This window comes from Erpetoichthys calabaricus, chromosome 7 (genome assembly GCF_900747795.2).
Source record: "Erpetoichthys calabaricus chromosome 7, fErpCal1.3, whole genome shotgun sequence".
NCBI lineage: Eukaryota > Metazoa > Chordata > Cladistia > Polypteriformes > Polypteridae > Erpetoichthys > Erpetoichthys calabaricus.
In genome coordinates, this window is record NC_041400.2 from 50,255,878 (window position 1) to 50,282,690 (window position 26,813).

The following is a 26,813-nucleotide window of genomic DNA, read 5'->3' on the forward strand; positions in this document are numbered from 1 at the left end:
CAAGGAGATGCGGTCGCTCCTCCGAAACCTCCTCTTAAACGGTGATACAATGGGAAACAAGTACAGTTTTTTTTTTACCTCCTCTTTGCTCAATCAGCTGCTGGCTTGCTGCTGCTGCCGTGCTGCATAATCTGCATCTTGCACGGCACTTCAAACATTTAAAAGCCTGTACAGCATCTGTCTTTGTCTTTTATTTACAGCCCCGGGCGTGGTTGAATCTGTTGTCACAAATTCTTGTGTGTTCTTGATATTTTTTAGTTTATAATTTAAAAACGGAATAAGAATCTGAAAATCTAACAACACCACATTAGAGTTCGGTAAATTCTGAAAAGAATGATACCAAACATATATATGTAGGTTTTAAAATAAGCCCAATTTAAAGCGTGACATAAAAACGTCACATAAAAATCGTCGCACAAAATCGTTGCAATTTTAGGCTTAGGATTTTATATATATAGATTAATTCTTATGTAGATTAATTTAGACCTGTTTCACTTAGACAGTAAGGAATCTTTTTCTGTTGACTAATGTGATAAAAGATACATCTGCTGTAATTCAATGTTGCATAATAATAAAATGTGAAAACTTCCAAGGGTGGTGAATATTTTTTATAAGCACTGCATACTCACTTTGTTCAGTTCCTGGCAGCTTACAGTACTAGGCAGGCAGAAGATGTAAACAATACACCAGTCATGTACACACCTTCACACAATCTTCCACAGGGCCAATTTTGAATCACATGCACATTTTTATGATAAAGGAAGAAAACCACAACACTCAAAGAAAAACCTGGACAAGGAAGTGCAAAGACCACACGGATAGTGACAGGTCCTGAGATTCAAATCAGTCTTCCAGGAGCTATAAAGCTGCAGTACTATGCCACCAAGCTGTTCCACTTACTAAATGATGAAATTAAAGCATTTAAGACCACATAGATAGATAAATCTAATCCATATGTAAGAATTATTTTGTTAATAATGACTTTTCCTTTATGGTAGACGAGGTGGAGCTGCAGCCTTACTGCATCAGAAGACTGGGTTTGAATAAAGGCCTGTACCTCCGTCTTTGTGTAGATTTTTCTTTGGGTGCATTAGTTTTTCTCCCATATCTCAGAGGTATTTACATTAAGTCTCTGGCCACTCTTCCCTTATGTGGTGTGAGTGATTGCACTCTTGTCAACTAATTTCTTGTCCAGGACTGGTTTCTGCCTTGCAACTGGTATTTTATCACAGCAATTTTGTATACTGTGGTGTGCTGGACCGGTAACATATCTTCAAGAGAGGCTCACTGAATCAACAAGCCAGTTTAAAGGGCAGGCTCATTTATGTGAGGCAATCAGGAACCCCTGAGGTAGTAGCAGAGAAGAGAAAACAAAACTGAGTTCCATTGTGAACAATGCTGCACATCCTGTCTCTGTGACACACTAACACTGAGGACTTTCAGCCAATGAATTATCAACAGAAGTGTGTCAAGAAACACTACTAGGGCTCTTTTATACCAAGATCAATACACCTACATAATGCCTCACTATGACTACAAATGCCAAATCAAACATTTTGTTTCTGTTTAATTTTCTTATTTGTTCAGACCAAAGTGCGTGTCTGTATATTTATTTACTTATTTTCCTATTTATATATTTATTTATTTAAAGAGCTTCGTAAAAAGCCAGATTTCCACCTGCAGACAAATAAAGTTCTATCTAATGTATTACTTGGATAGACTTCAGCTTCATTTGATCTTCAATTAGGTCATGTAAGAACAGAGATACGTTTGGTGTTTTATTTTATAAAAAGAGATGCAGACCAGAATACAATGTGTGAAATAAAACGTTTGTGTAACAGCATTTATCTTTTCCAGAGTCTCTGTGTCACAAAATGATGTTTATTCAAAGCAGCGTAAAAGAAAGTCTTCCACACACATTTTATGTTCATTTCTTTGTATAAAACCACTGTTGGCTTCAGGATTAAAATGTTTTGAAAAATGTAACAACTGATGTAGAAAAACTGAGATCATTTCATATTGCTTCAATTGACTCACTTTACTATAAAACTCCAATAGCCTCATGACAAGGCTTGGCTTATGTGGCTATTGCCTAATAGAATTAAAAAATGGATAATAATTAAATTCATTTTTTTTTTGTGTAGGGCTCTTCCCTGAGTGCAGGTCCATAGCACTATGACAAGTTCTCGGGTAAAGAGCAAATACAATTTTTTATGTAACGAGTACATAAAGAGACAAAGTAGTTTCAAACTGATTAACATAAATGGAGCCCATCACTTTCTATCCATTAATAAGTTGTTGAACTGTGGACCATTTCTAGTTGTCATCGAAGGAGTGGGAAAAAAAGCTCCAGTCAACAGTACCCCTTTAGAAAATAAACATATGCAGGGTCCACCGTCAATTTTTACCGTCAACCCAGCCACAAGGGATGCAAACCCAGTCACAGGGAATGCTCAAACCATTGTGTTTCTTCGTGCCAGTCCCAAGCCCGGATAAATGGAGAGGGTTACATCAGGAAGGGCATCCAATGTAAAATTTTGCCAAATCAATATGCAGACAACAATACAAATTTCCATACCGGATCGGTCGAGCCCCGGGTTAACAACGACCGCCACCAGTATTGTTAGCCAACAGTGTGCAGGTGGAAATTGGGCTACTGTTGGCCGAAGAATAAGAAGGAGAAGAAGAGGGGCGAGAAGTGTCTGGAGGCAGGAGGAGAGGAGGAAGATAAAGAGAGTGGAACTGAGGGTAGGAACTATGAATGTTGTCAGTATGACTGGTAAGGGGAGAGAGTTAGCAGATATGATGGAGAGAAGGATGGTTGATATATTGTGTATGCAAGAGACTAAATGAAAGGGGAGTAAGGCCAGGTGGATCGGAGGTGGATTCAAATTGTTCTATCATGGCGTGGATAGGAGGAGAAATGGAGTAGCGGTTATTCTGAAGGAACAGTATGTCAAGAGTGTTTTGGAGGTGAAAAGAGTGTCAGACAGAGTAATGATTATGAAGCTGGAAATTGGAGGTGTGATGATGAATGTTGTTAGTGCATATGCCCCGCAAGTTGGGTGTGCAATGGATGAGAAAGAAGATTTTTGGATGAAGTGATGGAACAGTGTACCCAAGAGACAGAAAGTGGTGATTGGAGCAGATTTCAATGGACTTGTTGGTGAAGGGAACAGAGGAGACGAGGAGGTGATGGGTAGGTATGGTGTCAAGGAGAGGAATGAAAAAGGTCAGAGGATAGTGGATTTTGCCATAAGGATGGACATGGCTGTGGTGAATACATATTTTAAGAAGAGGGAGAAACATAGGGTTACGTACAAGAGTGGAGGAAGATGCACACAGGTAGATTACATCCTATGCAGAAGAGTCAATCTGAAGGAGATTGAAGACAGCAAAGTGGTGACAGGGGAAAGTGTAGTTAAGCAGCATAGGATGCTGGTCTGTAGGATGACGTTGGAGATCAAGAAAAGGAAGAGAGTGAGGGCAGAGCCAAGGATCAAATGGTGAAAGTTGAAAAAGGAAGACTGCAAGGTTGAGTTTAGGGAGAAGGTGAGACAGGCACTGGGTGGTAGTGAAGAGTTACCAGACATTTGGGAAACTACAGCAGATGTAGTAAGGGTGACAGCAAGAATGGTGCTTGGCGTAACATCTGGACAGAGGAAGGAGGAAAAGGAAACCTGGTGGTGGAATGGGGAACTACAGGAGAGTATACAGAGGAAGAGGATGGCAAAGAAGAAGTGGGATAGTCAGAGAGATGCAGAAAGTAGACAAGAGTACAAGGAGATAAGGCGCAAGGTGAAGAGAGAGGTGGCGAAGTCTAAAGAAAAGGCATATGATGAGTTGTATGAGAGGGTGAACACTAAGGAGGGAGAAAAGGACCTGTACCAATTGGGTAGACAGAGGAGCCGAGCTGGGAAAGATGTGCAGCAGGTTAGGGTAATAAAGGATAAAGATGGAAACGTACTCGCAAGCGAAAAGAGTGTGTTGAGCAGATAGAAAGCGTACTTTGAGAGGCTGATGAATGAAGAGACGAGAGAGAGAAGAGGTTGGATGATGTGGAGATAGTGAATCAGGAAGTGCAACAGATTAGTAAGGAAGAAGTAAGGACAGCTATGAAGAGGATGAAGAATGGAAAAGCCATTGGTCCAGATGACATACATGTGGAAGCATGGAGGTGTTTTGGAGAGATGGCAGTGGAGTTTTTAACTAGAATATTTAATGTTTAACTTCCAATACAACTCGGAGTCCTGCCACGTGTAAAAGTTCGCTGACGACACTGCTATCGTGGGCTGTATCAGGAGTGGACAGGAGGAGGCGTATAGGAACCTCATCAAGGACTTTGTTAAATGGTGCGACTCAAACCACCTACACCTGAACACCAGCACAACCAAGGAGCTGGTGGTGGATTTTAGGAGGCCCAGGCCCCTCATGGACCCCGTGATTGTCAGAGGTGACTGTGTGCAGAGGGTGCAGACCTATAAATACCTGGGAGTGCAACTGGATGATAAATTGGACTGGACTGCCAATACTGATTCTCTGTGCAAAAGAGGACAGAGCCGGCTATACTTCCTTAGAAGACTGGCGTCCTTCAACATCTGCAATAAGATGCTGCAGATGTTCTATCAGACGGTTGTGGCGAGCGCCCTCTTCTACGCGGTGGTGTGCTAGGGAGGCAGCATTATGAAGAAGGACGCCTCACGCTAGGACAAACTGGTGAAGAAAGCAGGCTCTATTGTAGGCACGGAGCTGGACAGTTTGACATCCATGGCGGAGCGACGGGCGCTCAGTAGGCTCCTATCAATTATGGAGAATCCACTGCATCCACTAAACAGTGTCATCTCTAGACAGAGGAGCAGCTTCAGCGACAGACTGTTGTCACTGTCCTGCTCCAGTGACAGACTGAGGAGATCGTTCCTCCCCCAAACTATGCGATTCTTCAATTCCACCCGGGGGGGTAAACATTAACATTATTCAGAGTTATTGTCTGTTTTTACCTGCATTTTTATTACTCTTTAATTTAATATTGTTTTTTGTATCAGTATGCTGCTGCTGGAGTATGTGAATTTCCTCTTGGGATTAATAAAGTATCTATCTATCTATCTATCTATCTATCTATCTATCTATCTATCTATCTATCTATCTATCTATCTATCTATCTATCTATCTATCTATCTATCTATCTATCTATCTATCTATCTATCTATCTATCTATCTATCTAATGGAATCTTGGACAGTGAGAGGATGCCTGAGGAGTGGAGAAGAAGTGTACTGGTGCCGATATTTAAGGATAATGGGGATGTGCAAGACTGTAGTAACTACAGGGGGATAAAATTGATGAGCCACAGCATGAACATATGGGAAAGAGTAGTGGAAGCCAGGTTAAGAAGTGATGTGATGATTAGTGAGCAGCAGTATGGTTTCATGCGAAGAAAGAGCACCACAGATGCAATGTTTGCTCTGAGGGTGTTGATGAAGAAGTATAGAGAAGGCCAGAAGGAGTTGCATTGCATCTTTGTGGACTTGTAGAAAGCATATGACAGGGTGCCTCGAGAGGAGTTGTAGTATTGTATGAGGAAGTTGGGAGTGGCAGAGAAGTATGTAAGAGTAGTACAGGATATGTACAAGGGAAGTGTGACCGTGGTGAGGTCTTCGGTAGGATTGACGGATGCATTCAATGTGGAGGTGGGATTACATCAGGGATCGGCTCTGAGCCCTTTCTTATTTGCAATGGTGATGGACAGGTAGACAGACGAGATTAGACAGGAATCCCTGTGGACTATGATGTTTGCTGATGACATTGTGATCTGTAGCAATAGTAGGGAGCAGGTTGAGGAGACCCTGGATAGGTGGAGATATGCTCTGGATAGGAGAGGAATGAAGGTCAGTAGGAACAAGACAGAATACATGTATGTAAATGAGAGGGAGGTCAGTGGAATGGTGAGGATGCAAGGAGTAGAGCTGGCAAAGGTGGATGAGTTTAAATACTTGGGATCAACAGTACAGAGTAAGGGGGATTGTGGAAGAGGGGTGAAAAAGAGAGTACAGGTAGGGTGAAATAGGTGGAGAAGAATGTCAGGAGTGATTTGTGACAGACAGATATTAGCAAGAGTGAAAGGGAAGATCTACAGGATGGTAGTGAGACCAGCTACGTTATATGGGTTGGAGACAGTGGCACTGACCAGAAATCAGGAGTTAAAGATGCTAAGATTTGCATTGGGTATGACGAGGATGGACAGGATTAGAAATGAGTACATTAGAGGGTCAGGTCAAGTTGGACGGTTGGGAGACAAAGTCAGAGAGACGAGATTGCATTGGTTTGGACATGTGCAGAGGAGAGATGCTGAGTATATTGGGAGAAGGACGCTAAGGAGAGACCTGCCAGGCAAGAGAAAAAGAGGAAGGCCTAAGAGAAGGTTTATGGATGTGGTGAGAAAGGACATGCAGGTGATGGGTGTAACAGAACAAGATGCAGAGGACAGAAAGATATGGAAGATGATGATCCGCTGTGGCGACTCCTAACGGGAGCAGCCGAAAGAAAAAGAAGGGTCCGCCGTCATTATATCACAGAAAGTTAACATCCGTCACAGTCAGTCCAGGAGACAAAATGGCCGCCTACTGCCTCTTGGGTATTCTACAGTAGAGTTAATGTTGGGCCATCTAATCTGACGACAGAATATTGCCATTTGTTGATTCTAGTGTTATCAGTTTCTCAGGTGTCTTTTCCAGGGACAGGAAAACATTTTGGCTGTACAGCAGTGACAACAAGAGCCACAGAAGAACATCAAGATCAGAAACAGGACAGAGGAGGATTAGTAACGGTTCATAATTATCTCAGTGCTTGTATATTTAATACAAATGACTAACAAATAGAGATGCAATATGCACAGCTGATCAGCAGCTCTAGTCAGGGTTTCACATATTAATGTACTGAGTCTTCAGTCTGCATTTAAAAGCTGAGACTCATGGGGCATCTCTTATATAAACAAGCAGATTGATCTAAAGTTTCGGGGCCATGTAACTAAAAACTCAACCACCTTCTGTTATTTTATTAATCCTTGGAACATGTAGTAGGTTTTTATCTTGAGATCTCAATGTGCACTCTGGTTTGTAAGTAATAATAGGTAAACAGGGCCTTGGTCATTATAAGGCTTTATATACTGTATTGTAAGAAGGAGGATTTTAATATCAGCTGTAAGCTTAACTGGAAGCCAGTACTGTATGAACTTTTGAGTTCTTAAAACAATTATTATTATATCAGTTTTTTGAACTAATTGAAGCTGCGTAAAGAAAAATGTGAACAACCAGTAAATAACACATTTCAGTAGTTAATGCTACTAGAAATAAATTAATTGTTCATTATTTTTCATATTTAGATAATGGTTTAATTTTTCTAATACCTTTAAGAAGGGAAACACTTGTTTTGGATAGTGACATGCTAGTGTCAATGATGACAACTAAGTTGTGTGCTGATTCAGAAAAACTAACAGTGATTTCAACTGAGATAAAGAGTGACAGAATGTTGTTGCTGTCAGCATCATTCCCCCCAATAACCAGCATTTCTAGTTTTTATTTTCTGTATTCAGAGACAAGCAGTCCTCTTCCATCCATTCTGTTATTTCACTGACACAATTAATTAAGGATACCATTGTTTTGTCTCAAAGAACTTTCTTTTCTTTTTCTTTTTTAAATGATAATATATGTAACATATGATGACAAAACATTGTCAGAAGAATATGTCTGTTATTTTATAATTTTGCAAGTCAGTAGTACAGTGCTTAGTGCTGCTAATCCACATGTCCACCATCCAGGATTTTCATCCCACACTTGATAGCTTTGTCAGATCTGCCCATTTTCCCTGTGTCTCCATGGATTTTCATCCCATATTCCAAAGTCGTGTATTTTAACTGATGATTCTAAATTAGCCCTGTGTGAGTATGGGTGGAGAGATGAGTGGGCCTAGAGATGAACTGCCATTCTGCTCATGGTTGGTCTCTGCGCTGAGTCCAGTGTTGTCTTTTAAGTTTCTGTTTTCTAGTGACGCTGAATTGAGTATTCTAGACTGAAAAAGTTATTTTATAATTTCTCTTTGGTGATTTCTATGCTTTGAAACTGGGCTCATCAGAAAATCTTGCATTTGATTAGTGCCGACAGTGTGTCATTTTGTAATACTTATGCCTGAAAAAATATACAATTCAAAAAAAGTGTAATATTATTAAATTAGATTTGACATCTCATCAGAATGACAACAGTTCCATCAAGAAATGCAGAAATACTGATATTGACAGTGATATTGATAAAAGATCTATTCATGCTGTCAGCTAAATATGATGCATCGATATGAGACAACGTAGATGTAAGTCTGACGCCTCTTCAATAAGAAAACCAGAAATTAACACTTATTTATTCATCCCACCCAATATAAATATTTGCCAAAATAGGCAAATGGGGAATGTTGATATCTTGAACATGAATTTAGCTTAACTCTAAAGTCAAGAAATGTGTGATGTGTTTTAAAGAAAGCTACATTCTCACAAATGGACACATGCAGGGCTACAGCAAAGTGGCAAAAGGATTTAGCTGTGCCAAGCAGTAAAGCCCCTTACAGTCATAGTTTACATCCAGTCTTAAGATTTGTTTGGGTGGCATCAAATACTCTTTTTTTTTATTTTGGTTAAGGGAGATAAATAATATAAACAGCATACACAAACATGTTAATCCAAGAGTCACGGTTTTGTAATGGTGATGCCGTTACAAATAGAAAGAAAATTTTATTTAAATAGTAGGTGGGCAGCAGTTTAAGAAAAAAAGTCTTTTCATTTTCTTCTTTATATTTTCTTTTGTGGATCAGTTGCTATAATATTTTTTAGAAATGAGGCACTTTGTCATTAATGAAAATTTTATTCATGGCCAATAGGTTTTCATTTTATTGTCTTGTTATCATTTGTTTTAATTAAATAAACAGCAAAAAGACAAAGCCTGAAAAGCTGAGATTTACTTGTGCGTTGGTAATTAATTCCGTGCAACACTCATGCTTCACTGTCAGCTCTTAGGAAGAAATTGAAGTCTAACGTTTAACAAGCAGAAAAGCTTGTTGTGCATTATTTTTGTGCTATGTTATGTTTTCCCTTCTTATCATTTTTCATTTGAGTATTTAATTTACATGGTAAAATCACACTTGCGATTGAAGGCTCTGCCCATGGGTGTATTGATTGGGGCTGCATAAAGAGAAGCATGTTGTTCTTTCCACATGTTAGACTGAGTTGCCCTTTTAAAGTTATAATTGCTGAAAATTTTAATTCTTTTTTTTTCAAATTCTTTTTAGATTTGAGCATTGAGGATTGTGTTTCTGGCAGAACATTTTTGTTTAACATTTCTCCAGATATCATAATACTCTTTGCATTTTGATGTTCAAATCCAGTTATGCAGTTTGACTGACTGATTGTTTGGGACATGAAATAATATTAGCCCTTGTACAGTGAACAACATGTTGAAATACAGTGTATTAAATCTCTGGTCATTGAAGCCTAGAGCCTTTCCAGATTGTGGTGGCATTACATTAAATCTCTTTGTTTGCCTAAACTTCATTTTTTCACTCCATCATAGATTTTCTTACCCATTTGTACAGTTCAAGTTTTTTGTGGGTCAGGTTTACCATAGCAGCACCAGACAGTTGGCAGGAAGCAATCATACGGTGGAAGATGGCTCTTATAAGACACACTCACAAACAGCAGGTCAATTTATTATCACAAAATAATCTAATGTACATGTCTCTGCAATGTGGAAGGGAAATATCAAAAATAAAATCAAAGTATATTGCATTCTATTCTTCTTATTTATTGGTAACCTAAAAGTGTTTCGTGCACTTCACACATGCTAAACATTGGGCATTTGCTAAAGTTGCCACAGATTTGTGTCATTTCAGTAGGTTGTGGGATCCTAGATCTATAAAATCTTGTGTTCCAAGACTGGGATCATTATTGTAGGAAGCCATCCGCTTTTTATCATACTTCAATAGTTTAAGTGTCCAAACTGCACTTTTTTATAGTTACATTTTAAATAAAGATACTATGTCACACGAGGGCACTGAGTTTCAGGGGTTAGTGCGGCTGACTTGCAGCTCCAGAGACCTGATTAGTCACAGATTCTAAGTGAATTTTCACTTTTCTTCAGTGTCCATGAGGGTTTTTTCCTGAAATTCCAGTTTCCTCTCATATTCTAATGACATGTTAGGTCAACGGTAGTTTGATAGTTGACCCTTTGTTGTCCTAGTGTGACTGAATATAGGTATTTGTGTGACTATGGGGTTGCACCTTAATCTCACCTAAAGCTGGCTTATGCCTTGCCAGGAAAGCCTATGGCTGCCTATGACCTTGAAATACCAAAATGGATGGATGAATAGGTGGATATGTATATGTATCAAGGAACATGACTTATATCAAAGAAAGCAGATTAAATCTTATCCCGAACTATAAATCTTTTAATAAAGCAATGCATATAGGAAGGAACTGTTGAAAATAATGCATGTAAATAAAGTTATGGAAAAGGACATTAACCATTGAAGGAATTGTGCTACTCATAGTTACATGAACAGAGGTGGGGGGGGGGGGGGCTGTTCTTATGTATCACCTGTCTTAGACACTCTTTGAAATCATTACTATTCATTAAAATAACCTTCACTTTGAAGTGACGCCTGAGTTGTAAACAATCAGTGTACAGTACATCTTGGGGAGAGAGCTTACAAGTCCAAAAAATACTGCAATAGCCATCTTCACAAAGTAATTTGTAGAGGAGAAGATTATTGTTTTCCATCATGGTGACCCTGACTTGGCTGACTGCGTGCATACACAGATTAAGATAAATGCAGTTATTCCTTGGCTGAGGTCTGCCTCTTTCAGGGCACATTCTCCCTAATGACATGATTGATAGGCTGTCCCAAATCCAGAGAGGAACTCATTAATCATAGCACTGACTGAATCCAATCATCTGCTTCACCTGCACAGTGATGGACAGGAAAGGATACAATTCAGGTGCTGACACTGATACACTCCTTGGTCAGAAAGGCCTCAACTTTTTCAATGTCAACCCTCAAAAGATTCCTGACAAGTGACACAGTTTCTGCCATCTCATAATTTAAAGGAGTTGGGGGAGGCGGGGGGTATGGAGTCCAAAAAGGGAAAACAGTGATATGAAGTCTATACGGAGTAAAGCATTCATTGCATTATTTATTAATTTTTAGCTTGGCGTCTAGGTTTCTCATAAAATAAGAAAAATAACAAGAGGAATGCTACATGAATGCCTCATGGGCCTGTGAATAAAACTGCAGGAATATATTTTCTTAGTGTGCGAGTGTGGACTGGGTAGATTTACTATTCATAATCATTTTTGCATTTGTGAGGTGTCCCTGAACTTGTTTTATTTAATTTATCCCTTTATTTTCTTGCTACTTCATCGTGAAAAAATTAGAATAATAAACTGAACATGGAAACTCTTTTATTAAGTGGCTTATTTGTGTCAAGGTGAAACACACCCTTTTTAAAATGTGTGATTATAAAGTAAAGGTTGCATAAAAATACGTCATAAGTCATCAATATTCTTCACACAAATGAGAAATGTATTATGAATTATGTCAAATGAAGCTTTTTTAACAAATGAGAAGCTTGAAGTTTGCATTAATATGTTCTGGGAACATACACAAAGTAAAAATATTTAATGTCAAGTTAGGCTGAATGAACAGCAGTGCATCAGATGAATAGTCTTCTTTTCTCCTTGTAGTTTTTCATCTTCTATTAAGGAATATTGACCCGTAGTCACCATTTGCTATTGTCAAAACAATTAATAATAATAAACACCCTGTGGATTCCCTAGTATTATGCAATATAAGAACTTTAAGCCTTTGCATATTGGATTATTACAACCACAAAAAGTTTTATATAGTGCCTTTCTATAGCAAGAATTTCCCCAATACACTGTAAGAAGTACAAATACATGTTAAAAACTTTTTTTTTTCTATATTTGTTGTAGTTGGGGCACGAGTAGGGTTATTGACTTGCTCGGGGCCGCCCAACAGAGCATATGCAGGAACAGAAGCGTCCGTTTTTTACCCACGCTGCCCTCTAATTAATTTATATCTGCAGTCCATAGTTCCTTCTCAAAGTGAAACATGTCTTAAAGCCACTGTTTAAATTCTAGAATTGCTATGCAAACTTCTTTTTTTTTTATAGTCAAAGTCTGTATGAGTGCACCAGCAAACTTCAAACAATGGCATGTGCTAAGAAGGTCAGGTAAATTTGGCATTTTGAACACATTTGTCCAGAGCGGATCACACTTGAAACTCTGAGCTATAAATGACTTTCATTGGGATTCTGTGTTTCCCAGACCAAGTCAGTTAAAGTGTGTGTATTTTGGTTGTCACTTCTTTTTTGGGAGGCATAATCTATTTAAACAATATATGATTTTATATTTATAAAATTCTGTTGTATTATGGTATTGTTTTGCAATGTTTTGAATCAACACTGCTTTTCCTTTTTGTATTTTTTAAGCCTCTGCTGCCCTTTTACATTCTTTTTTTTTATTTATTTCTCTTTTTTTTCTAGTGCATTTGAGTCCAATGAGAGCTGTGTCTCGCATGAGGAAAGCACAGCGCTTGAATTGACTGAGCAGAAAATAGGCATGATAGTCCTGGATATCTGCCACAAACCAGGTGGCAGCGAATACCTGAGGCAAATTTATCACATCATCCAACTCAATGAGGTAGGGAAACAGTCTTTTTACCGAGCAATTAGGTGTGTGCTGGCCTGAGGCAGCGTCTGCTAGCAGCTAAGGGTTAGTCAAGGAGGCGCAAAAGCTTTCCTGAAGTCAATAGCAAACTCGGTACAACGTGGTAATAGAATCTTTTTGAATTTCTGCACTTCTAGATTTCAGAAATGGATTAAGGGCATTGAAGTAGTATTCTGGAAGAGTGCTGAACAATGCACTCCATTTTTTCTGGTAAGATTTAAATTGTGCCTGTGGAAAGGATAAACAGAAGCGGTTTATCCCCTCAAAGATCAGAACTTTTTATACCAAGTGAAAAGCTCACTATTAAAGTTTAAATTCCAAAATGATGCATGAAACAATCATTTAAAAAACAGCCATTAACATGTTGTGCTCTTTCTTAACTTTACTAAAAATGAACTTGTGTGAAGTTGCCTTGTACACTGGCTAATGATTAAACACTGCAGACTATGCCAGCAATTGTCAGTGTACCTCAGTCATACAGGGTAATATTTCACACCTTCAAAGAATGCATCCAAAAATACACGCAATAGAGATTGCAACAAGCGTCTTCCTTCCCTGTAACAATTAAATATGTGTTTGTTACTGTTTAAACGTGACTGTTTTACCTTCAAACTCTGTTGATATACACTCTGTACCAGTCCCTCTGGCTCTGTACTGGATTACATGTGTGTTCGCATGGCACCCTTCCCTCCCCTGTCACAGAGGCATTGGATTCTGCAAAGAATATAGAGTCTGTGAAAGAGTGATCTAAACTTCTGGAGCTAATTAACAATGACCCGTGCAATTACAGCCATGCAGGACAGGAGCCCAAGTTACTCTTTGACTTTTTGTTGTTTATTTTTTCCACTGATGTCTGTCTACTTTTGTCTAACTGCCTTTCTGTCTTGAGCAGCCTAATATTGTGTTGCAAGAGATCTACTCTAGAACTAAAATACCATTGCAAGCACATCATAGCTGGTGTTGAATTAAACCAATGTCACTTTACACAACTTCTAGTCTGAGGAGATGTCAGACTTGATGAATACAGTTGCAGATCTCATCGCCTAAGCATGTCAGTTTATACTATTAGGAACCACAAGGTATGTCAAATTAGGCGACTGTGTAATGACTTTCCAGCACAGTTTCACATTTTCAAAATATTATAAGCTTACCCCTTTTTGTGAGAGCCAATAATATGCTGCCTGATGGAGCTGGGGCCCATGTAATGGAGGTTACAGGTTCAGCCACAATTTCTGTCTTTTTTTCCATTCTGTTGTAGTATGTAAAACACAACACGTCAGACATACGAGGCTCTCTTCTGTTTTCAAGATCCAAATACCTATGTTCCTTATTACCGGTTGCTATATTATATGCATTGTACTGCCAGGTAAGCACTCATTGGTTGTCTGATCTCATGAACACAGACCTGTTTGATTTTTTTGAGGTGAGATGTAGACTGAATGGACTGTTTCACTGGGTATGTCGGACTGCACAACTGGTAGTCAGGTAGCATGTCACAACTTCCTCTGACTCCTATGTAAATGAAGTATATAAGTGAAAATCACTGGTAAAGTCATGTAATGTTACATGGCCTTTAATTGAAACATACGTATTGAGCCAATAATTGGTTAATTTCTCCCACAAGAAAAACCTTCAAGGATACTAACTTCAAAAGAGTGACTATTGGGGATTGGTAAAAGTCTAGTTTGGTTTCCCATTCTGTATTGAGCAACGGAGGAGATCTGTCTAGGATGGATGAGATTCTACAACCCATTTCAAAAGTTGGACAGCACCAAGATGTACTACTTAAGAATTCACAAAGTCATTAGGCTTAAGGTGAAATCATACCAGGGGTGACCATGTAGCATTCTGACCTGACAGCGCTGATGTTATCCAATTATTCCAATCCACCTTCAAATAGTTCACCTCATTCTTCATTTACCACAAGCTGTCAAATGGCATATGGACATACTTTGTGGAACCGTGGAACACGGTCTGTCTGTAGCATGTTTTCTTTAAAGTACTGAAATATTTATATGTTATTATTGTCCACAAAAGAAAATAAAGGCTATTAGAAAATGACTTGACATATAAATGGACCAGGAGGTAGAAAGACAAAATTCAAGCCCAGCCCAAAGCAAACATCAGAAACCAAGGTCTTTATCAGAACAATAACAAAATCTAGAGAAAGTGCCCAAAAAACAGACACAAAGTTGTTGTCTAAAAAATGAAAGCAAAAGGTCGCTAGTCAAAATTTTAGGTAACGCTTTAGTTTAGGTACTGCAAAAATGCATCTACTCTTATTTAATAAGAAAAGATTTCTTTTTGTCTTAATGCCACTTATAAAGCATCAGTAAAGTGGTTATTCATTCGTCAACTTCACTTTGGAATGGTCAGAGGTGGCTTAAATGAGACATACTGTATGTCTCTTGATATTGCTTATTTCAGTAGAAGAGTTTTGAATCCTTCAAATTCTTAAGTAATTTTACAGCACATCAAATGGCACACTGCACAGGTATGAATAGCTATCTTACTGATGCTGTGTGTCACTAACACCAAAATAATCCTTTGTTAAGGTCTTGTTGTGTAACAATAGATGAGTAATAGATGCATTTTTGCTGTACCTAAACCAAAGTGTTCCTGAATTTTACAAAAAATTCCTAGCAGATAAGCATCAACATTTCTGGCCCAAGGGAACAAATTAAATACTGGAACCAAATAGCAGGCTGCTACAGTGTACTGTGACAGATAGTTTAGGTCCTATAGAAGGTCAAAATTCAGCATAGAGTAATTATTTCAAGGTTAACAATAAACTGAAAGAAAATTAAAAAAAAAACACCTCACCAAATGCCTTCTTGATTAATGAGAGCCATGCAGCTAATTACCTCTTTTTGCAAGAGCAACAGAATCTGTTGAAAGCTGTGTTGTGGTGATCTGTAAACCAATACTCAAGTGGAGGTCACTCATTCAGATGTGGTATGCCCATCTAGCAGAAATTCCACTTGCACACTTAAGTAGATCTGAATTACACCAGCATCCTTTGTGCTGCTGGTCCAGTGCCCAATGCAGCAAAGTTGGCCTCATTCAGTGATGTGTATGTTGTCCAGCTTTACAAAATGAAACTTTTTCTTTGGCTATTTCATCACGTTGTAGATCATTCAATTCTATCTGCAATTCTTGTGGTTCTTTCTCATAGTTGAACTTCAAAGGATGTGACACCAACATCAGAGACCTCTCATCTTTATAAAAGCAAGTAAATCAACAGGAGAATTTTCCACACAAGTGTGTGAGTGACTTTTACCCTTTTGCTTGAGAATGTGACACATCCAGCATTCCTAACAGTGGGAAAATGTGTGAACAAGTGGATGATCATCAGTTACAAGAGTGGTTTGCTTTGTCTATTGATTTTATAGGCAAGCAGGTAGCTTAAATTTGTGCTTGCCACTTTGGTAGTATGGAGCCAGCAAAAAACATTTTTTTAAGCGTGTAAACTAGCAGCTATTTCAGAAGCTACATTATACAGTATTAGCCTGATCTTATAGTCTTCTCCATTAGGCTGCTATTTTGGAAAGACAGGCAAACCCAAAAAAGTCAGTATTAAACAGAATTTAAATACAAGGCTTATGAATTAGAAGATGAGGATGAGCCATAACTTATTTTTTAGAAGGCTTTGTGATCAAGCTAAAAGAAGTGGAAATTCAGGGTGTGGCTCAAGCACAGGAAGCAGAGGTTAATGGTGAGGGGAACTTTTTCAGAATTATGTGATGTTAAAAGTGGCATCTCCCTTGTGCCAGTGCTGAGGTGGCTACTCTCTTTAATGTACATAAACAATCGAGACAGAGCAAAGGCGTATCCTTAGCGTACGTTCAGCCGCAACACCCTTCACAACACAAGCAGTATTATACGTCTGGGAAGAAAGAGATGTAACCACGCGCTGGGCAGGAAATAAAGAAACAAGTATTGTTTTTACAAAAGTTTTTAAAGTAAAAGTGAAAATAATGCATATGTAACAATTCACAAGAAAATAACAATCTCTTTAAATTGTAGATTGCCTGCCTAAGGTAAAGTCATCCCTGATGAATGGGGACGTGGGAATGAGGGGTCCTTTCATCGGATTAGCGCTATTTCAGATGTGGAATGGCAAAATGGGGGAGGCAGCTTGATGAATGAGGTCTCCAGGACTTAAAACAAATCCAAATCATATTATGTGATATCATCTAATGTGAAATTCTACTCCATACTTCTAAAATTTTTATTTTTATACTGTATTGAGGATTTATTCTGTTCTTTGTATTGTACTGTATGGCTCAGAATTAAAAGACAATGAGTAAAATGACAAAGTAGAACTTCATAATGACATTTACAAACGTTGACGCTAAACACATGCAGAGCAGGTTAGAGACTATGAAACCAGTGAAATTAGAAAGGCTCAAAAAAAAAAAAAAGAACTGTGCTATACACGTGGAGAAAGTTAAAGGATATGAAAGTAGGAAAATTAGAAAATATAAAAAAAGAAAGTAAAGATCACAGTAGCGCAAACAAACAAACTGCCTCATTTAACTATGCACCAGTCTAACTTTGGTTTTGCACAATAATTACTACACTATTGCACCTTAACACTTAATTCTACTTTATTCACATAATTTTACTTATTTATTATGTTCTACTATACTGTTATCTTTCAATCTATGACTTTTTGTTAATTTAACTGATATTCTTCTAACTTTGCACAGTTTTTGATAAGCGGATCAGGATGCATTTCACTGCGTGTTATCCTGTATAACTATGCATGTGACAAATAAAGAATCTTGAGAATTTCAAAAACGGAGTTTACCACACATGCATTTATTGGTTACTCTGTTCGTGTATATATATTTATCTGTCTGCTTATTTAAAAAGCTACATTTACCCCAGGAGTCAAAAACGTTCTGTCTAGCCCTTGTACAAAAACCTAGACAAAAGCTGGGATATCACCTTGGTAACCCCATGTACTTTTGGAACTGTGAGAGGAAAATAGCACGACTTTACAGACAGGAGTCCAATGCAGAACTCTACTTACTTTTTTACTTTGTAAAAAAAAATTATTAACTGCTGATGGTGTAGATCATTTTGTCTGTGCTGAAATTCCAAACAGAGAAACCTATCCTGACCTCATTAAAAAGATTCAGCATATTGGGACTCGCAAGATTACAAATATTGTTTTTACAGAAGTTCAGAAATAAAAGTGAAACTAATGAAATAGCAACAATTCAAAGAAAAAAAAATCTTAAAAGTGTGTATCCGGAAAACCAAACACAGAGGTTGGCGAGCGAAGCGAGCAGGGGGCAAAGCCCCCTAGTATATATATATATATTCAAATACACATAAATAAACTAGTACTGGCAAATTTGCAAATATATATTATGTGTGTGTTCTACAGTATGTATATACTGTACAGGTATACTTTACTGTATATGTGTCTTTTTTGATGTTGTATTATTGTCAGCTTCTCTGAGGAGATATAATAATAATAATACATTTTTTATATAACACCTTTCACATGGCTGTTCACAGAGTTACAGAAAGAAGTAGCAGATATACGTAACATTGGATACAAATATTTCCTGAATAGAATACACACACAGGATATATACAGGATATACCAAGCATTAAATAGAATAAAAAACAATAACCCAGAGTAAAATACTAAATTCAATACAAAAAGAAAAGCCTAACAAATAACATCATTTATGATATAACACACACACACATAAATTATACTGAGCATCTGGACAGAGAGGCAAAAGGAAAGAGGGGACAGAATATCAGGTTAAGTTAAAAGCCTTACTGAACAGATGAGTTTCAAGTTGTATTTTAAAAGAGTTGATTGAGTCAGTTGATATAAGTAATTTAGGGAGGTCAGTCCATAGTCTGGGTGCTATACAGATGAAGGCCCTGTCATCCATAGAGTGCAGATTAGTGTGAGGCCCAACAAGATTGCCAGAATCAGAGGACCTTAATGGGCGAACAGGAGAATTGTGATGGACGAGGCAACTGATGTAGTCCAGTGTGAGGCCATTTAAAGCTTTGTAGATTAATAATAGAATCTTATATTCAAACCTGTAAGATACAGGGAGCCAGTGAAGGTGAAGCAGGATCGGTGTTAAGTGCTCGCTGTTACTGGTCCATGTTGGGACTCTTGCATCAGAGTTTTGAATTAACTGGAGCTGTGACATAAAATTTGAAGTGGCACCTGACAGTAGAGAGTTACAATAATCGATGTGGGATGTGATAAAAGCATGGACAAGTTTCTCAGCATTAAAGAAGGAGAGGCATGAGCGAACACGGGATATGTTATGTAGGTGAAAGTAAGAAAGTTTCTTTGTGGTTTATCTGGGCAGAATAAGAAAGGGAAGAATCAAAATGACACCAAGATTCTTTGAAGCGGAAGAAGGTCTGATGAGATTACCATCAAGAGTGACTGAAAAGGAGCTAATTTTCTTAAGTTGCGCTTTAGTGCCAATTTGCAGGAGTTCAGTTATGTTGCAATTTAATTTTTTAAAGAGTTCTGTTCCATCCAAGTTTTAATTTCACTGAGACAAGTTGTGAGCTGAGAAAGCACTGATGAAGTTTCACTTTTATCGTTGAAACAGAGTTGAGAATCATCTGCATAAAAATGATAACCCAGTCCATAGCTACGAATGATATGGCCAAGGAGAAGCATATAGATATATAGAGCAGAGGCCCGTGGACAGTTTCCAGAGGAACTCCTTGTGTGCTTGGTGCTGAGCTGGACCTGCTGTTGCTAAGACTAACAAACCCTTGCCTGTAAGTCAGATCGGACTTAATCCACTGGAGGGTAATGAGAGAAATACCCAGAATGTTCTCCATTATGGACAGTAGAATGTCATGTCTGAAAGTGTCAAATGCTGCACTGAGGTCTAACAGAAGTATTTGCTAGTTTGTCCAGAGTCTGCTGCCAAAAGCAAATCATTGATTACTCAATGCAAGGCAGTTTCACAGCTGTGCTGCACCTTAAAACCAGACTGAAAGGGTTCCATCAAATTATTAGAAGTTAAGTAATTGGTGAGTTGGTAGGCTACAACATGCTCAAGAACTTTTGACAGAAAAGGTAAGTGAGAAATAAACCGAAAATTGTTAAGATCGTCAGCATCAAGGCCAGGCATTTTTAACATTGGGATTACAGATGCAATTTTAAAAGTGGCTAGCACAAAGCCGGTGTCAAAGGATCTATTTATTATTGTTGTAACAGTTGGGTTTATGGTATGAAGGCAAGACTTAAGAAGTGTGGTGGGGAAGAGGTCCAGTATGCAAGTAGTTAGCCTCATCTTACAAAGCAGTTTGTTAACAAATGTGGTTGTGACTGGTGAAAATTTGGAGAAGAAGCTGGATGGAGTGGGAAGAGAGGGAAAGATATAACTGGATGGTATATTTATGTTAGTTGAATTATTTAGATATTTTATTTTATTGCAGAAAAAAAAGCAGAATTTTTCACAAATTTCGGTAGAGGAGTTAATTGGGCCAAATGCAGGTTGAAGCAGTTTATTAACTACAGAGAACAAAACCTTTGGGTTATCATGGCCACTTTCTATTATTCTGTCATAATGTGTGTTCTTGACTGCAGTTAGTGATTTCCTACAAGCCCTTTGATGGTCACAGAAAGCCTGGATAAGCACAGTGAAGCCAATTGTACGTGACATTCTGTCACAACCCCAGCTAGTTGCTCTTATAAACCGTAGCTCTGAATTGTACCATAGAGCTGAACACTTTAAGGAAACTTCATTATGTTTTAAAGGAACTGTTTAATCTAGTGCTGAAAGAAGGGCTGAGTTATAATGATCAACAAGACTGTCTAGTGTTGATGGAATAGGTGAAGACAGAAAAAGATCAGAAATGGAATTAGCAAGGATAAAGGGATACATATTTTTATATTTTCTGAAAAAAATGTGATGTTTACAGGTAAGTGGAGGGAGAGGTGATGAGACAGTGAAAAGTATTTCTTTATGGACAGAGAGTCCCAAATCACTGCTGTAAGTGTAGCCAGATGGATAGACCAAGTTCAACATTTTTTTCACTTGCTGAATATTATAACAAAAGATGTATTTTTATACTATTTAAAACAAAAAAAATGTACTTACTTTAATTTTTTTAACATTTATCACTTAAACCAGGACAAAGCTGCAGGTGATAATGAAAGATTTTTTACTCATATTTTTAAACATTGCTGGCAGTGTGAAGAGACAGTTCATCGACCCTTGAAAAATAGCTTTAAATGTTTTAATTAAGGTGACCCAATAGATTTTATTTATGTCCTCCCTCACTGATGTTCACAGTCATTGACAGGGTCTTACTTTAAATGAAACTACAGATGTTCCTATAAGAAATTTGTGGTATATTTATTTATTCAAATTTGACTAAAGAATTGCCCAATGGGACTAACGTTATTTTTAAGAGCAGGAGAGTTGAGTAGACAACTTTCTTGAGGAATAAATGAACAGTCAATATTCAAAGCAAGGGGTCAGTACTCTAATTTCTTGTAAAACGGTTACCAAAACCAAAGCTGTAGGCAAAAAATTCAAACCACACTGCAAGTCATGACCAAAAAGTAGCTTGTTTATGTATTTATTAATTTTGGTGGAGCACAAGACAAGTACAGTAGATTCCCATTAGTCTTCCCAGAGTTTGTGCATTGCACATTGTCATGTTTCATAAATGATGGAAGTAACCACTCAGCATCATAGCAACCAACTCACAAAATAACAGAACCTATGAAATCAGATACAGTGCATCCGGAAAGTATTCACAGCACATCACTTTTTCCACATTTTGTTATGTTACAGCCTTATTCCAAAATGAATTAAATTTATTTTTATCCTCCGAATTCTGCACACAACACCCCATAATGACAACATGAAAAAAGTTTACTTGAGGTTTTTGCAAATTGAAATCACATGTACATAAGTATTCACAGCCTTTGCTCAATACTTTGTCGATGCACCTTTGGCAGCAATTACAGCCTCAAGTCTTTTTGAATATGATGCCACAAGCTTGGCACACCTATCCTTGGCCAGTTTCGCCCATTCCTCTTTGCAGCACCTCTCAAGCTCCATCAGGTTGGATGGGAAGCGTCGGTGCACAGCCATTTTAAGATCTCTCCAGAGATGTTCAATCGGATTCAAGTCTGGGCTCTGGCTGAGCCACTCAAGGACATTCACAGAGTTTTCCTGAAGCCACTCCTTTGATATCTTGGCTGTGTGCTTAGGGTTGTTGTCCTGCTGAAAGATGAACCGTCACCCCAGTCTGAGGTCAAGAGCGCTCTGGAGCAGGTTTTCATCCAGGATGTCTCTGTACATTGCTGCAGTCATCTTTCCCTTTATCCTGACTAGTCTCCCAGTTCCTGCCGCTGAAAAACATCCCCACAGCATGATGCTGCCACCACCATGCTTCACTGTAGGGATGGTGCCAGGTTTCCCCCAAATGTGATGCCGGGCATTCACACCAAATCAATCTTTGTCTCATCAGACCAGAGAATTTTCTTTCTCATGGTCTGAGAATCCTTCAGGTGCCTTTTGGCAAACTCCAGGTGGGCTGCCATGTGCCTTTTACTAAGGAGTGGCTTCCATCTGGCCACTCTACCATACAGGCCTGATTGGTGGATTGCTGCAGAGATGGTTGACCTTCTAGAAGGTTCTCCTCTCTCAACAGAGGACCTCTGGAGCTCTGACAGAGTGACCATCGGGTTCTTGGTCACCTCCCTGACTAAGGCCCTTCTCCCCCGATCGTTCAGTTTAGATGGCTGGCCAGCTCTAGGAAGAGTCCTGGTGGTTTTGAACTTCTTCCACTTACCGATGATGGAGGCCACTGTGCTCATTGGAACCTTCAAAGCAGCAGAAATTTTTCTGTAACCTTCCCCAGATTTGTGCCTCGAGACAATCCTGTGTCAGAGGTCTACAGACAATTCCTTTGACTTCATGCTTGGTTTGTGCTCTGACATGAACTGTCAACTGTGGGACCTTATATAGACAGGTGTGTGCCTTTCCAAATCATGTCCAACCAACTGAATTTACCACAGGTGGACTCCAATTAAGCTGCAGAAACATCTCAAGGATGATCAGGGGAAACAGGATGCACCTGAGCTCAATTTCAAGCATCATGGCAAAGGCTGTGAATACTTATGTACATGTGCTTTCTCAATTTTTTTATTTTTAATAAATTTGCAAAAATCTCAAGTAAACTTTTTTCACGTTCTCATTATGGGGTGTTGTGTGTAGAATTCTGAGGAAAAAAATTAATTTAATCCATTTTGGAATAAGGCTGTAACATAACAAAATGTGGAAAAAGTGATGCGCTGTGAGTACTTTCTGGATGCACTGTATGTAAAATGGAGTTGTCCATGAAAAAACAAAAAGTCAAAATGGTAACACAATGACATCACTGTAATAGTGAATAAAATATTAAAAATTAAAATTAAAATTAAGTAAAACATTGATCAATAAGCAAATATTTTAACACAGATCCCAAAAAGAAAGGCATATCTTCACAACAAGCCGCATGAGCTGAGTTCTTGGAATCTGGTGAAGCAGTAGATGTTCTGATGCAGTTCACAAATGTAGGAGGTGAGAAAGACGTTGCCCTGATGTATCTGTGGTGCACAAGAAACTCACTAGACGCATTTAGAATAGTCAGAGGATCGTGTCATTTATACTCACTAAGTTAGGTAAAGTAGAACTAGTCTGAATAAAGAACATCAAGAGATTACATTTTTTGATAAATGTACAGACATCTATGCAAAGTGCACACTGCCAAGTAAACCACATTTATGAAAGTGAATTTTAGAACTTACTGTACTTTATTAAAATACACAGGTCATTTCAGTATTAAACAATAAGACCCATCATTATGTGATATGTCAGCCTGGCTATTTTCATATAATCAGTTGTTAGGGCCAGCAAGTTGCAGAAAATGTCACTTGACTAATAATGGGATTATAAAAATTGTTTCCTTCTATCATTTTTATAATTAGTGCTTTGTTTTTATTCTTTAGTGTTTTGGAGATTGTGTAACTTACTTTTTTATTGGTTGAGCTTAGATGTACTGTATTTTCTTTTTTTCTCTCAGCCAATGTCAGGAGGTACAAAGAAAAAAAATCTGTTTTTCTTAATGCAAAATCAGTGCAATAGCAGCACCAACCACAAATCATCAAACTGGAGACAACCGATCTGTGTACATGACTTCCTCAGATAAATAGACGAGTATGGAAGAGTCTGTGGGAATTTGCATCTTTCTTACTTCCGGTGTTCTGGTGCGGTTCTCCTACCCATTCCCTTACCCCTAGTCTTCATAACCTGATGTCCACCAGTCTTATTCAGCGCTCTTATCTTTGTCCCAGAGCCAACATTTCTGGAGATACCTGTGCCTTTTTCCTAGTATAAACAACCCCAAAGATGCTACAATGACCAATTTATTTTTTCTTTAATTCATGCTGCACATTTGTTTTGGTGCAGTTGTTCACCTCCATAGTGTCATGATTCAGGATGTTTAAAATATGTTATGTGGCTGCCTTTAGCTTCATTCTCAATTTTGAATTCCTTTCATGATATTTTTGTGGTTGAGATTAATATTATAGTATTTATTTGTAATTTGGACTTTGTGTCCACTTACGAAAAATTATTGTGTGTTGCCTTTGTTGTCCATTTGTTTCTCCTGGGGCCACTATTTTGTGCCACTTGTTATTAAGAGATGACAATGGTTGCTATGGAGTGCTATCCCAAAGGATGTGCAATTATTATCATTGGAGCACCACTATAAATTTCAATGCATCAGAAGAGTCAACATTTGACTTTGAGGATGAATTAAACAGAAACCCTTTGTACTGTTCTGGCACCACAGGGATCGCCGAACAGTTTACATGAGTACAAGGAAGGCACACCCAGTAAGAACTATCATTCAAAAAGATTTCTAGCAACCAAAACCAAAGGGGAAATGAGTAAAGAAGTTGGAGAACAATGCAAGGTCGAAACCAAAAATAAACGTGAGAAGATATGGCCAAAATAAAGGCTTTAATAATCCTCCGCAATGAACAGTGGGAAGGTCAAAATGGTAAATTATTATATTGTGATGATGACATAAATCACAGCTTCCAGGGCAGCCCCTAGAAACCTAAGGTGCATGTAGAAACTGAATCCGCAAACAACATAGTGTTGTAGTAAATTTAAAACTAGTGGCGTTAACAATTTTAATCTTTTGATTAAACCCTAACCCTAAATGAACTTTTACCATGCCAAAAGATTCTCCATGTTAAAAGGTGTAACAAAAAATCTGTAATTTGGAAAGAAAAATGTATTTCCTTCAGAAAAAAATTGATATGAACCTGAGTTTATGACATGTATGTGTGTATAGTAGTGATAATTTAGATTTCCCAGTTCCTGACTTTTGGCTTATGTGTCTTAATTGAATTCCTGGCTTATGATATTTTATACGTTTCCTTCTTTGGTATTACTTTATGGTGTGTTTATCATTTCCTCTCCTGGGGCCTCATGTATAAACGGTGCGTACGCACAGAAATGTTGCGTACGAATGTTTCCACGCTCAAATCGTGATGTATAAAACCAAAACTTGGCATAAAGCCACGCACATTTCCACGGTAACTCATACCTTGGCGTATGCAATTTCTCCGCTCGGTTTTGCAGACTGGCGGCACCCAGCGTCAAAGCAGTGCTACTGTTCCTGTGTGGTCACCCTTTCTTTCTTAGCTCCACATTCCTGACGCGGCTTTATAAATACACTGAAATTAACTGCATATTGTTATTAGTGTAATGCATCTGATTGTAATTAACCTGTAGCAATATAATGGGCCAGGGAATAGCCATAGTATTCCAAATACCATAACTGCTTTAGCGTTGTTACGCTCACTGCATCTTGTTCTTCTTTTTGCTGCTCCCGTTAAGGGTTGCCACTGCGGATCATCTTTTTCAATATTACTCTCACTGCACCACTCGGAGTATTTATATCACTGTATCTGAGTGTGAATCACAGCAGCAGCTGATCGGAAAGAGAATTATCGGTATACAGTTTCAAGTACACACTACCTCAACCACGGCAAAAAGCGTCAAAGCCTTTCCTGTACGGACCTCGCGTTTCAAAAACAGTTTCATCCCAAGAACTATAAACGCACTCAATCAATCCATCAAGTGCTCCTTGTAGAACTGTTTGTACTTATAAGTACAATTACCTCACTGTAAACTTACACTACAGTTATAATATTGCACAACCTGTGCTACTTTATAAGGCGCGTATGATGACAATATCATTTTTAAGATGAAATGCAGCAAAATATGTTGGTTATAGTATACAGATAAAACTTTAACTTCATTTAAATAATCTGCATTGTTAATAATTAAACATGTGAGGACACAGTGCCGCAGCGTATAGCTAGTTCACGGATAGCTCCTGCCTTGCGCTGTATTATTGCTGGTGCTGACGCGACACTGGAAGGATAGACGGATAGAATAATTAAACATGTACTACGAAGGTATTTCAATGTTCGTTAAAAGTTTTGAAGAATCGTCGTTCTAAGCTTACAGATGGCTTAACGTCTATTACAGAGCTGATTGTGTGGTGATTGGGTATTTGGAGAAAGAAAAGTACGTTTGAAAGAGACAGTACTTGTGTAATAAATTATTTCATCGAAGGTTGCACATGGCGCAGCAAGCCTCTTGCGTGAGATATGAACAATCACTGCGCCACCGTGTTCCCATGTTTAATAACATGCTTTCATTGCTATCATCATGAAAATGATATCACGTATACATCTCAGTATTTTAATTATTCAGAGAGCTGTAATATCTCGAATGTAATGGATTCTGTGTCCTGTCGGAGAAAGAGAAAGAACGGAAGCACGTAGTGATTCACACACATAGAGCACATAGAAGATCAAATACAGAACAAAGCATTTAACGTGCTACTTGAGAAACTAGTAAAATAAACGATTTTAAGATGAAGTTTATGATGTTCTACTTTAATGGCAAAATAAACTATGTGATTAAAGTGGAAA

The 26,813-nt window shown here is 38.2% G+C and overlaps 1 protein-coding gene across 2 annotated transcripts in view; it reads left to right on the top strand.

The window, feature by feature from the left end:
* kiaa0825 (KIAA0825 ortholog) overlaps nucleotides 1–26,813 on the top strand; it is a 537,179-nt gene that overhangs the window by 191,280 nt on the left and 319,086 nt on the right. For both annotated transcript variants that reach the window (XM_051930183.1, XM_051930184.1), the window contains exon 16: nucleotides 12,598–12,754. In XM_051930183.1, coding sequence (XP_051786143.1) covers nucleotides 12,598–12,754 — 157 coding nt within the window. The remainder of the gene's footprint in view (nucleotides 1–12,597; nucleotides 12,755–26,813) is intronic.